The sequence below is a fragment of the Acomys minous genome (assembly GCF_964271855.1).
Source record: "Acomys minous genome assembly, chromosome: 11".
NCBI lineage: Eukaryota > Metazoa > Chordata > Mammalia > Rodentia > Muridae > Acomys > Acomys minous.
In genome coordinates this window covers 95090051-95103236 of record NC_140492.1, presented here as the reverse complement: position 1 = coordinate 95103236, position 13186 = coordinate 95090051, and the positions used below count along the sequence as shown (strand labels likewise).

The 13186-nt window shown below is 49.5% G+C and overlaps 1 protein-coding gene across 3 annotated transcripts in view; it reads right to left on the bottom strand.

Annotated features, from left to right (window-relative positions):
* Positions 1-12339, bottom strand: part of PIK3R1 (phosphoinositide-3-kinase regulatory subunit 1) — an 85079-nt gene extending 72740 nt beyond the window's left edge. Inside the window, exons 1-2 of one of the 3 annotated variants that reach the window (XM_084802483.1) lie at positions 12106-12339; positions 1668-2384 (exon numbers count right to left, since the gene is read on the bottom strand). In XM_084802483.1, coding sequence (XP_084658609.1) covers positions 1668-2001 — 334 coding nt within the window. In that variant the 5' untranslated portion in view covers positions 2002-2384; positions 12106-12339. Of the gene's footprint in view, positions 1-1658; positions 2385-11233; positions 11430-12105 lie in introns of those variants that run through there. The other 2 variants (XM_084802481.1, XM_084802482.1) reach the window with 2 other exon arrangements.
* Positions 12340-13186: the final 847 nt, after the last annotated feature.

Sequence of the window (13186 nt, the reverse complement as noted above, 5' to 3'; positions counted from 1 at the left end):
ACTTAGAAAAGAAATCAGGGGACCAGAGAGAGCACTCAGCAACTGACAGCACTTGTTGTTCTTCCAGAGAACGTGCACGCGAGTCCCAACACCCATACAGTAGCTCACGGGGATCTGACACCCTCTACTGACATCCATGGGCACCTGCATGCCACGGTGCACATATACAGAGGCATGCACACACACCATCAACATAAAATAAGCAAATCTTTCAGACAAAAAGAGAGAGAGAGAGAAGTCAAGTCAGAAAACATGTTATTTGATAGAGAAAAAAAATGACGTATTTATCTTCAGTTTGCTAAACCATAACATGGCAGAAACACAAGACTTAGAAAATTGTATGTACCCAGAACACGTGCACACATTCGAAGCTTTTTAATTTGCTTGCAAAAAAAATTTTTTTTAACTTAGTGTGGTTTCTAAAAACTACATTATTTGTCATGACTAAATATAATATAATGTTCTCAACCTAAGCCTTTGGAGTCTAATGCAGGAGACAAAAAGAGCCTCCCTTCAGGCACGCCTCAGGTGCGGGCTTTGAGTTTTGCGTTGCGTTCTCCACCCTGTTACTCTCACCCTTGAGAGCTGCCTCTCTTTTTTTTTTTTTTTTTTTTTTTTTTTTTTTTGCTTTTTCGAGACAGGGTTTCTCTGTGTAGCCTTGGCTGTCCTGGACTCGCTTTGTAGACCAGGCTGGCCTCGAACTCACAGTGATTCGCCTGCCTCTGCCTCCCGAGTGCTGGGATTAAAGGCGTGCGCCACCACCGCCCGGCGAGAGCTGCCTCTCTAGTCCTATTCCCTCCTTCATCTGGGAAAGCCTGACATGGTGTTATCAGAATTCCTTCCGGAAAGCTCCAGTGCAGCCCCATTCAGCTTTGCTCAGTGTATAAGCACAGCTCAGCAACCCCGCTCGTTTAATGTACCTAGTTACTCCTTTCTAGGTCTCTGAGGGAGGTACGGGTGGGGGGAAAGACTACATAACCCCTCCCCCACTAATGAGAAACAAAACATCGCCAGCATGTGGACTTTGGATGGAAGTGGCTTCCATGTCCTAGAAACACCCAATGAACCCGAGTTTCTTCGCACAGGGGCCATGCAGCCTACAGGCACTGCTGCCATCATGGCACTGCCCCTGAGGGACCAGAAGCCCCTGTCCTTTGATGCTAACGCCAAGCCTGGGTTGGAAACACCACAAGGGAGATTCTGGGTTAGAAAAACAATGGCTTCTTCTCTGCTGAGTTCTGTGGTCACTTTAAGACTCTACAGTTGCCCATGCAAACCACACTGACATTAAATATGCTTATGTTAGACTTAACCTTTGGTTTCCCAAGGCGTTAATAACGCAAGAATGGGACGTGTGTATTCATTCAGCGGTCACCGTAAGAAGAATGTTTAATGATATTCACGGAACGGGCTCTCAGACACAGACTCCCAATGTATACAAACTCACAACCACACGAAAGCAAACGTCTAGCCAGCCTGTTATACACTATATATAGTGTATATAGTTCAGGTCAGCTTGCTAAGATGACTTCTGCGCAAGCTGAGCATCTGAGCTCAAATCTAAGGAATTACCAACTAAAACACACACACACACACACACACACACACACACACACTATAAAACAAATCAAAAGGTCACCAAATAGCCAACCACTCACCGTGCTGACCTTGTTGCTCAGTGTCTGATTCAGTTTTTGAAGAACCTGGCGCAACAGGAAGAGGTCGAGGGGGGCGGGGCTTCGGGGTGGGGGGTGAAATTCGTTTCCTTCCAATATATTCAACATAAGTCCCTGGAAAGTCTCCCCTCTCCCCGGTAGTTTCATTGTAGCCATTTAACCAGCCAATTTCTTCAGGCCGGGCTTCCTGCCCATCACTGAATCCAAGTGCCACCAAGGACCCTTTATTCACAGTCAGTATGTCCCCCAGGTGGAGGTCAATGTCCTCTTCTCTCTCTTTCTTGTACTCATACAGCGCTCTGTACTGGTACCCCTCCGCACTCATGGCTGCAGCTGGGTAACGCTGCGATAGAAGCTCCCCCGCTTGCCCACGGCAGTCTGAGCTTACGTTTTCAGGGAAAGTGAGTTCAGCGAATGAGCTAAAATCCCTAACAGGTGTCCAGCAGAGGACAAAGGACCACTATCCAAAGGTTTAAGAGAGGTGACTGGCCATCCGGCTGTCCATCTGTCCTCCATCAATGGCGTGAACTGAAGACAGGGCTCTACTCCCTCTGCGTGCCACAGTCGTCTCTGGTGTCCTTTTCAGCAACTTGTCAACACCTTGACTCCAGGCTGACTCTCACAGCGAGACCCAATCCTCTCTGACGTTCCTGTCACACTGTCCATCTGTCGTCTGATTTTACTGCCACGCTCCACTCGCAGATTCACCTGGCAAAGCAAAAGCAAGGCTTATGAATGAACATCACACTTCGCCATCTGTGTGGATTTTGAATTTCTACTTCCATTCAACAAGTACTTAATCGATTTGGCAGATGACATACACAGGCCAGTGTGCTCTGCTCGACACAGTATACAAAACCACAATTAGTAGGGCAGTCCCTGCATTCTAAGAACACTGGGCGGGGCAGGAGTCGAAGTGCTAGCATGTGGCAATGTCCCGGAGATAACACTAGAACACAAGGAACCAAACATTAGGTAGATACCATAATAGATGCTGGCACAAAATGCCATGGGACAAGAGAGGGAGGGAGGGAGGGAAAGAGGGAGGGAGGGAGGGAAGGAGAGACAGAGATAGTGTGAAAGAGAGAGCATCAAATTGCAGGAATCTACAGGCAGAATGGGATGTATAGCATGATTCTGGGTACAGAGGAGACCAAGCAAATGTCATTTTATAGGAGGCGGCACAGGCAGTCACATCCGTCAGGAGAAAGAGGGGCAACAGCAAACCTGGGCAGGGATGGCAGCAGGGCCATCTGAAATGCACAGCAGCCTTAAATAAGTCCTCAACAGTGAGCACTGCATGGGTGGTGTGGAGAGCAGCCACAGGACGAACGGTCATCTCAACGATCCCCAGTCTGACCTCAATGGCCACGAGGGACCAGTGAGGGCTACAGAGTAGGCCAGGGAGGGCTACTGAGAACGGTGTGAGAACAGGGAGCAGAGAGGCAACAGCAGGTACATGAAGGCACCGACGGAAGTAGTGTACAGTGTAAAGGGATAACGTGTGGATGGCTGAAAAACTATCCCTGGGGGCAGCAAGAGGAGCAAGTGCTTGACCCTGTGTTGCTGAGAATTCCGCACCCAATGCTGGGCAAAGGGAGCCAAGACACTTGCTGGGCTCATGGGGTGTAAGCATTCAAGGCAGGCGTGCTAGTGGCTGGCCAAAAACCCCAGCTGAGATCAGGAGTACACCGGAGGCTTTGTAATTAGCTGCGAATGCAGTAGGGCTGAATTCAATGGGATGGGGAAGACACACACACACACACACACACACACACACACACACACACACACACACACGAGGGGGGGAGACCAGAAAGAGCCAGACACAGAGAGAGAAGAAATTCACAAGTACCAACACTGCGGCTCAGTCAATCTGAGAAGGGCAGCCAAGGTTTACTTAGAAAGTACACCCTAGAAATAGGTAGGCACAGTGGATCCACAGGTCAAAGCCCTGCAGAGGGGAGGCGGAAGTCAAGCTTTCCCACTGGGGCCTCCGCTCCTGCAGGAACCACAGAGACTCTGAGATTCCCAGGTGGCAGGCCAGCAATGAGGACAGCATCTAGATTTTGTTTCTTGAATTAAGAAAGGAAAAGAAGAGGCCATGCTTACTGCTACCTACGGAAGCACTGTGTAAAACAGGCTGTGTAGAGACCAGGGTAATGAAAATATTGTCTTCTTATTACCAAGCAGAGCAATTGGGGAGCCAAAGTGAAGAGAACTTTTAGTCCCCGTGGGTGGCCTAACAGGACAGCATGTAATAGGGAGCCACACTGCACTCCGTTTAGTCGTCAATGTTACCTTTACTGTAGAGCCTAAGTTCTAGCTAAAGGTTTCAGTTCAGCAACAGGTCAATAAAGCCATACAAAAACAGCCACAGGACTTCAGGGTGCTATGTCGAGGGGATTTTTCTAAGTTTAGAGAGTGAAACCCTTCGGCGGTTGAATATGCCAGGCACTCTTCAGCTTGGGCATCTTAAGAAGCAAAAATCTAATCGCAGATTAATTGTGATGTTGGCATTCAGAAGTGTAAAGTATTCAACTTCACATGGCTAAAGCCTCTTAGCTTTCTACAATAACACTCTAAGGACCGCAGATTCAAAGGAAGTAAAAACAAACACTGGAAATCTTTGTGGAGCAAGAATATTAATTTGGGAGAGTACTCTACTTTGCATTTCAGGCATCAGAGGGGGAAAAAAAATTAATGCAGCCAGTGGAGCGTAGGAGAAAAATAAGCTATGTTACGATTGAAGAGGGCCTCTCCTTTTGAAAGATCTAGAATCAAATTAAATATTCATTGCATAAATTCACACAGAAATGTAGAACTAGCAAATCTCATTTTTTTGTACTAATGTGCTCTGTACAAAAGAGACACAGAACTCCAAAGAACACGAAAATTTACATATCCCTAAATGCTGGGAAACCAGGCAATATGCCTAAGAATAATTTAATTCCTTCAAATCTGCCCTGAAATTTTTGTTAGCTTTTCCTGGCAATGTATGTCTTTTAGGGGGGAGGGGGAAAGTCCTAAATCAGTAGCCAGGGTAGTTCTTTCTGCCAGCTGGTGCCTAGCACTTCCTCAATTTCAACCACCCAGAGGACCAGTTTGGTGGGATTCTCAGTAGAACAGGAAATACAATGTGTCCAGTCTCCCTGCTCCCACCACCGCCATGAAACAAGCCCTACCTAGCACAGGGCACAACAATAAAGCAAGGCACAGAAGCCCCATGCCTTTTCTGGGCTTTGTAAACCTGAACTCCACTTGAGTGTGCCTGAGGCTAAGTCCACACAAGGGGGTGAAACTTGGGAGGAGTCTGATAACTGTGGGAGACTGGACTCTAGAGAAAGCAATCCCTACCTGTGGAGACCTTGAGGCTTCTGTGAATGCTCAACCCCCACCCCCCATGCCTCTCCCCCCAACCCCAGCCTCTGTCAGGAGAATTTTAACAACTCTGCAGAACTCTGGGTCTTAGTCTGATAAGGAAACCCCAGCTCTCTTACGACTCAGAAGTGCAGATAAAACGTGCCTGTCTTCTGGGACGCCACAAACCGTGGCCAAGAAGATCAGTACGGACATGCGGACGGTTGAGGTTGGCAGTCAAGGTCAGCAGTGACTCAACGTCAGTGAAGCGGTTTGAAAGCACCGTTTGTAAAAAGAGACGGGAGAGCAGACAAAGTCATTTGTCTGGGTGGGGACTTTGCTCATGTGGTGACAAGGCTCAGAGAGACTTTGGCTGGGCAGACAGCTCTCTCTGACTGCACTCTGCACACCTTCTCAAGCCTGGTCTGCCATACCCATTTCGGTGAGGCACACTTATCACAGCCATCACGTGATAATTCCTGGGAGCTGTGCCTCCATTAACCCGTTCAACCCTCAAGGTAAGCAAGGGACTATAGATATTCTCGATTGCCAAGAAGAAGAAGTTTAATATCTTGGGCGTGACACACTCAACACCTGAGGTAGAACCGACCAGTATGTGGAGACTTCACTTTTAAGATTCCCCCCTCCCTAACTTACTTCTGGATTCCTAGAGCTGAGATGTCCCTGGGCAGCTTATGCACAGCGCCAGTATCAACAATGCAATGTCCTGTCTACTCTGTCTGCCCCGCCCCCATGAGAATGTTGTGGATCTGCCTTCACAGCAGCCACACAGGTAAGTATGTCTAGCTCTCCCTCATCTACAAAAAAAAAGGGGGGGGGCATTATAAGTGGGCAGCATGCCTGCCAAGTGCAGGACCCAACATCTCAACCCCGCAAACGTGCTTCTCCAGAGCGACTTCATTAAAACGCAGCCTTGCCTAAGAAGTCCATAAATTAGTAACTAAAACGACCCTGAGCACATCACTTCTGGAATCCTGCCCCTCTTGGTCCTGTGCACTTAGCTCTTGCCACCTGTATCCCTCTTGGCCTCTCTGCCCTGTACCACTCTCCGGGGCCTCTTCATTGCACAATTTCTAACAACTTAGCTCCTCCCTGGGGAGATAAGTGAAGCGTCAATCAAGAGTCACGAGGAAGGCTGTCACATCGAGAGGCCTGGCAAGCTCTTCCTCAAATTGTCCCCAGGACTGTGGAACACCCAGAGGCCTGAAGCATTGGGAACTGCCTGTGTGACCCTCTTGAAGTCAATTTGGAGTTGACAGGACAGATGTTTCCCTCTCACCAAATTATGCCTCCCATCCTGTTAAGATACAACCACCTGCCCAGTGAACTATTTCCACCCAAATTCACAGAGGAAAGGTTATTGTATATGCCCATAATAGTCATCATCCGCACACTATTATTTTCATATAACCCAGGCAATTTTATGATAAAAGCTCTAGCATAATACATCCATGGGATACTATTATACGCCCCTCCCCGACAAGCCTAAAGAAATTCTATGCAGAAATGACTTGAAAAATCTGTCTACCTTTCAAAATCCTGAACTTAACGAACTATTAAAACAGACCTAAGAACCTAGTAAAATACCACGTGCTTGTACATAAAGTGATGGGACTGAGTAATCTCAAATAATACAGGATGAAAAGGAATGGGCTGAACTTCAGCCCAATGTTACAGGCGTTTAATATGTCAATTCATTTCCAAGCCAACAAGCTAAGCAAAACGTGCTGCCCACTGCCGCAGTGGAGGCTGGGTAGCTAATGTGGCTAAGGAGGGTGTGGAGGCTGTAATTCCTGCCTGCAAGCCCTTTAGGGGCAGGGAGTACAACACCCAGGTGACACAGAAAAGAGATGGGACTGCAAAGCAGTCCCAGAACTGGGTGTCCCTGAGCACACCAACAAGAGGAGAGGAGAGGGCTACCCCAACTCTTCCAGACTGAGAGATACCAAGAGGGCTAGGACAAAGGGCCATGTTATTTATTGGCTAAGGAAGAGGCTCCCCCCCCACCCAAAACCAAGAAGAGGCTATGAAGCCAGTGTGCCTGGTTCCCTGCACCACTACAGTAGAAAGAAATTGAGAGGTGGGTATCGGAGGAGCAAACTGAGGGAGATGCCCTAAAGTGCCTCTTTTTGTGAAAAGACAATGGCAATCCTTAATACTCATGGCAGGAAGGGCGAATTCTGAGCTGCAGCTAAGAGAGACTGCCCTGACCCACGCCTAGACACGTAACTATGGGCAAGTCGAGGAAACCTCCAGCCTCATCACGTCATCACCCACGAGGCCGATGGAGGAAGCGGACCTTATACCTCCCTAGGTCATCATGAGGCATTAAAGGCAATTACACTCACAAAAGCACATAGCACCACACTTCTCACTATAAGCTTCATATAACTGACGCCGACTCAGTGCTTCCTGTGTGCCAGGCACAGTTCTTGAAGTCGGACGCGTGGACCCTTCACAGCTGCTCCAGCTTAATGACCAGCCCCCATTTTGCAGATGAGAAAACAAGGTAAGTTAAAGAGCATGCCTGAAGCGACATGCCAACCGCAACTATGGCATTCTTGTCACTGCTCTTAGTAACAATAGGACTGCTAGCAATGTCGGCATTGAATGGCACTGCCATTTACACAATGCAGATTTAAAACAGAAGCAGACAGGTGCCAGGGATTTTTCTCTTGCACTGCCTTTCAATGTTGCAAGCAGTTCTAAAAGAAGCCTGAAGCTACCTAAAATAAAACCAGGCCGTAAATAGAGTCAGATAGAGTCTGCCTGTGGACTTTAGCCCAAGTAATTCTTCTGTACTAAGGTGGAAGGTGGCTTAAGTAGAGGTCAGGGGGGGTGGTTGTGTGGGAGTGTGCTTGGTGGCAGGGCACAAGGTGGGAGTCACAACACTAAGTGGCTTTCATGGCTGCTCCCTGGGCTGCCCTCCAAGAGGAAAAGCCAACAGAGCACAGTCATGAAATGCCCCAGAGAAGGAAGGCAGCTGGGTCCTCATGGGACAAGGCCAGTCCTCAGGACCACACAGGCACTCCAGGATGAAGAAGACAAGGGGCAAAGGCTCTCCGCTGGCTGGACACCTCCCCTCCAACAACTCACCACGCCCACTGGTGGAGCCTCCTGGCTCTTTGGCCAAGATCCTAGGACTTCAATTCTCTCCCAGGTGATCCTTACCTGAGAGCTATTTTGACTACAGGTGCTTATGGGTATATATTTGATTGACTTGAAGGAAAACAATGGTGGCAGAACAAAATCTCCAACGGTGTCTTTAGTCTTTTTTTTTTTTCCCCTTCAGTAAGCGTGTACATACTCATTCCACATTTTACCAGAAAAAGGTGTGGAGGGCAGGAGACAAACAAGCCAAACAGACAAGCAATAAGTATTTAGAAAGTCTATTTTTCAGTTCATTTGGCTTAGTATACAAGAAATGGCCTTAATTCCCATTACTTTAGGCAAGTGATTTCAATGAGTATTGGCGAAGCCAGGACCAAAAAAAAAAAAAAAAGCATTAGGGAGAAGACAAATGAGGCTTTAAAAAATGCAATAAATAGTATAAGTGCTTTAAAAATTAATCACAACCTATGTTTCAAAAAAAAATAAGATACAATTTACATTGTCTTTTAAAGTAAAAACAAAACTGATGGATGGTTTGGCGGCGCAAGCTTGTAATTCCAGGACTTGGGAGGTAGAGGTAAAAGGCTCAAGAGTTCAAAGTCAAGTTCTGCTGCACTGAGAGTTCAGGGCCTGTGTGGACTACATCACACACACACACACACACACACACACACACACACACACACACACACACACACCTGATGATCCCTTCTGCTGCCAGGTGACTTTATAGTGTTCAAAGCTTCTCTAGGATACTTCACTTCCGGCTTTAGCTAACAAGGCTCCACACCGAGCAAAGGGCTCGTGCTTAGCCTGTCTTACATGCATGACAGACTGGCAGTTGGGGCTAGTTCCTTCTGCATGTTGCACACCTTTTTTTTTTTTATGCCTTTTTTTGGGGGGGAGGGGAAACAGGGTCTCTCTGCATAGCCTTGGCTGTCCCGAATGCACTTTGTAGACCCAGCTGGCCTTGAACTCACAGACATCCACCTGCCTCTGCCTCCCGAGTGCTAGGATTAAAGGCGTGTGCCACCACCCACCGCCTGGCTGCGTGTGTACACCTTATTCATGAGAGAATTAAAAGTAAAAGCTTGCATGCAAACATCAGCTCAGCTCATTATAGACTACTTGACCATAAAACCATTTTTTTTTTTAAATTCTGGTTGGCTCATTCACTATCTCTTTATCCAATAAAACACATTTTGCAAATCAAAAATGCAAACACAATAGAAACTGGACCAGAACGGTTCCTGTTTTAACAAGTATGCGGATAAGTTTTCAAAGTGAATGCCTTCTACAACACTTCACTGAACTACTTGGGGTAGGGAGGTGGGGGGAGGAGAGGGTGGAGGGGGATGGGGGGGTGGGAGGTGGTGGAGGGGGGTGTGGGGGTGGGGAGTGGGAGGGGGTCAGGGGGGAGGGCACAGAAAGGGAATGTCAATCAACACAGCAAACTTAAAGTTCCATGGTGTTCATGGGGAAAGTTTAAAGGAATAGGCACCACTTTTAAGGGTACAAAGTTTGCTAAAATTGAATAAACTTGCACGTAAGATTCAAAGCCTTTTGACAGATTAGCTTGAGAGGAGAAGAGAGACAAGAAAGGATAACGAGGAAGTGAATGTGAACAAAGTATGTTACATGCATGTATAGAAGTGTTCCAAAGGACCCCCCCCCCGTTGTACACGATATACACTAATAAAAGTAAAAAGGGGGGACACCGATCAGCTTAAGTATAATTAACTTTTCCTACAGATACATGCACACCACCCACCATCAGCAGCCTATTTTAAAATACATATTTCTGTAATGAGCTCAATTGCTCAGTCTCCCCAAACCAACTTTTATCAGAAAAACAAAACAAAACAAAAAACAATATATTGAATCAATAGACATTAAAATACTTTTTTTGCATGAGTACAGCGCATCACAGATGTGAAAAGGCAGAATGCTGTCATTAACCAAATGCAAATAAAACAGATAACAGTGTGCACATGGCAGAGTTCTGTTATGCAACTAGGAGCAGGTCCCAGTGCAAGATGAAAGTTAAAAGTAAACTCCCACAACAGCGTTCTGAGAGCCAGTATCAGCTGCGTCCAACTTTCTTCAACCCATAAAAAAAAAAAAAAAAAAAAAAAAAAAAAAAAAACCTGACAGATTGCTATGGGAAAGTAGTGTGGCCTGCAACAGGCACAGAGAGGAAACCAGCCAGCAGTGAGTGGCACTGCTGAGCGGCTGCAAAGCAAGGAGCTTCCCCTACTGACTTTGAACAAAACGTACAAGAAAAACCAGGATAATTTTCTTTGTAATAAGCCAAAAAAAAAAAAAACAAAAAAACCCACTTGATTTCCAAAATGTAAGAAATGCATGTGCTTAAGAAAACGATCTGCTTGCTGTTAAGTGTTTTCTCTCAAAAACAGTAAGTGCGATTGTCCAAAACAAAACAAAACAAAACACCCCGAGGTGCTGCTTCTTTGCTCAGTGACAAATGATGCCCGGACACCTCACCTGTGGAAAAGGCCCTGTCGTCCTAATGGTTTCTACTTTAGATCCGTGGTAGAAGTGAAAGCACCTGCCTACTCCAAGCTTTCTTAGCTCATAGTTTACCATCTTTAAAGTGTCCAACACATGCCACAAGCTAATGAAATATTAAGATATGTTTGCATAAGGAACCTAGGTCAATCAGCTTTGTGAGTAACCCTACCACCTAAAACTTGAAACTCGATCTCGCTGAAATGACAATCTCATGCTACGCTCAAAACCCGGAACTGCTTCATCCCTTCCTATTTCACACTGTCTGACAAAGAGGAAAAAGACAGGAAAAGAAAGGAGAAAAAAAAATGTTGAAATCCTAAAACCGTGAAGCCTCTAAATAAAGCATAAACTCATACCAATACAGCAAGAGACCCTGCAGCTCCTTCAAGGATTAACGGTGGACATGAGACCTTTCCGGTATCACCAACACCCGGGAGCAGAATTCCCCTGAATCCAGTGCCGGCACACAGCATTCAACATGTCACAGCCACTCCGCTCACACCCTTGCGTTATTGTGCGCGAAAGCTGGTTACCAAAATGCATTTCTGTACACGCGTGCCTGGCCAGAGCGTTTTCTATTCTCTTTGTCTTGTGATCTGCCGGGCAGTTTCTGCCTTTGGGAAGGAAGTGGCTTGCACACAATTCCCCTAGATCTTCTAGCTCAGGCTTGCTCGCAGGCCGGTTCTTCCCGGCCGGCAGCATATTGCCGGGCAGGTCCGTCTAGGGTCGCCCTGCGTTAAGAAAAGCGGGATTTCCGGGCGGTGCCAGGATCCCACTCATTATGCCTCCAGCAACCTACCCAAGCCTGGCGGGCGCCAGACGCCAAGCTAGAGCCCCGGCCACCCGCCGCCCCAAGGCGCACTTCCCCCACCCCGGAAGAGGAGGGAGGCAAACTTCGGAGGGCGGGGGCTAGGGGCGAGCTCCGGGGACCCCCGTGGCCCAGCCGGGCCGGGGGCCCGGGTTGCGACTGCCCGGCCTGGAGAGGACGGCGCGCTAACGCAAAGGCACTGATCCAGGCGCTCTCCTCGCGCGCTCCCGGCTCCAGGAAGCAGCAGAACGATCGGGGACCCTCGGAAGCGTGAGGTGACGGAGGAGGAGGGGAGCCGGCGACCGCTGGCAACTCCGGGACCGAAGGCGCCTGGCTACGAACAGAGCCAGCCCGGGATAGCACCGAGGAAACGACAGCAGAAGGTGGCTGCAAACACACAGGCTAGCCACAGGCCAAGAAGGCGTCCCAGCGGCCGGGGGATGCTGGCGACTAGGGGGCCGGCAGCCGGCTCGCTTCCCCTCGAGTAGCTCGGCAGCAGAAGTAGCTGCCGGTGACAGGAAGAGCAGCGGCCGAGCGTGTTCGCACCGCCTCCCCCTCCCGGGCACACCGGGACCCGCCGCCGCCGCCGCCGCCTACCTCCGGGGCGGCTCGCTTCCTTCCTCTGCCCGGCCTGGACTTCAACCGCTTCTCAAGCTCACAGCTCCCAAGCGCCTGCGATCCAGCTGCGACCCGCCAGCGCTCGGCTGTCCCGGTGCCTTGGCTGCACAGCCGTCCTCGCCCCAGCCACTGCTCCACTGCTCCCTCCAACTCGGCTCCAGCTGCTAGCTACTCCTCGCCGTGCGCCCGCAGCACCAGCGCCTGGCGCCAGCCACGCCCCGGGCCCGCCCCTTCGCCACGCCCCCAGATTAGCACCAATCAGCGCCGGCGACCCCGCCCCCAGCGCCCGAGCCGCGCCCTCCTCCTCTGCCAGTCTCCGGGTGGACTACTGGAGTCTGGGCGCTGCACTCAGGGCTGCCCACCCACCCTACCCCATCCCCCACCTCCACCCCACCCCCCGTCCGCTCCCCTCGCCTCCGCCTCCGGCACGGGGATGCCCCGGGCTACCGGCCGGCGCGCGCCCTCTGCTACAGAGAGCTCTAACTCTGCGCGCTTGGAGCTAACTCGGCTGCTGGGCGTCTCCCCGGCCCGAAGCAAGGAGTGAAAATAGGGATCCAGGGAGGTGGAAGATTAAGTTTGGGCTTCCCTGGAGCCAGGCTTGCTACCTGCGAGACCCTGGCTCCTTCGAACCCACTAGAGCTTCAACACAGTGGCTGGGGTCAGGAGGACGCAGATGCCAGGGCTCGCCAAAGCGGGGAGGCCTTGTAATTCCTGGCCTCGCCTGCACAGCTTCCCTAGTGGTCAGAAAAACCGCGCCACCCGGCGTGGCACTCCCAGGGTGAAGGAGGGGTGAAAGGGTTAGCTGGAGCAATGAGCGCATGCAGCCTGCAAAAGCCTGGCACCGCTGCCTCTGGGAGCCAGGCAGGACCTGGGGGGGGGGGGGCGGGGGGGAAGGAGAGTTCTGTGAGGAGGGCACACGCCGAATGATCCCTGGCTGTCCTTGGCATGGCAAAGACTACCTAAGTCGTTCATCTGGCCCGCCGCATTCTAATGCTTCTAATAGACTGGAGAAGCTCAAATAAATTCTATGGTTTCTTAAATGTAAAAGTGCAGATCCTTG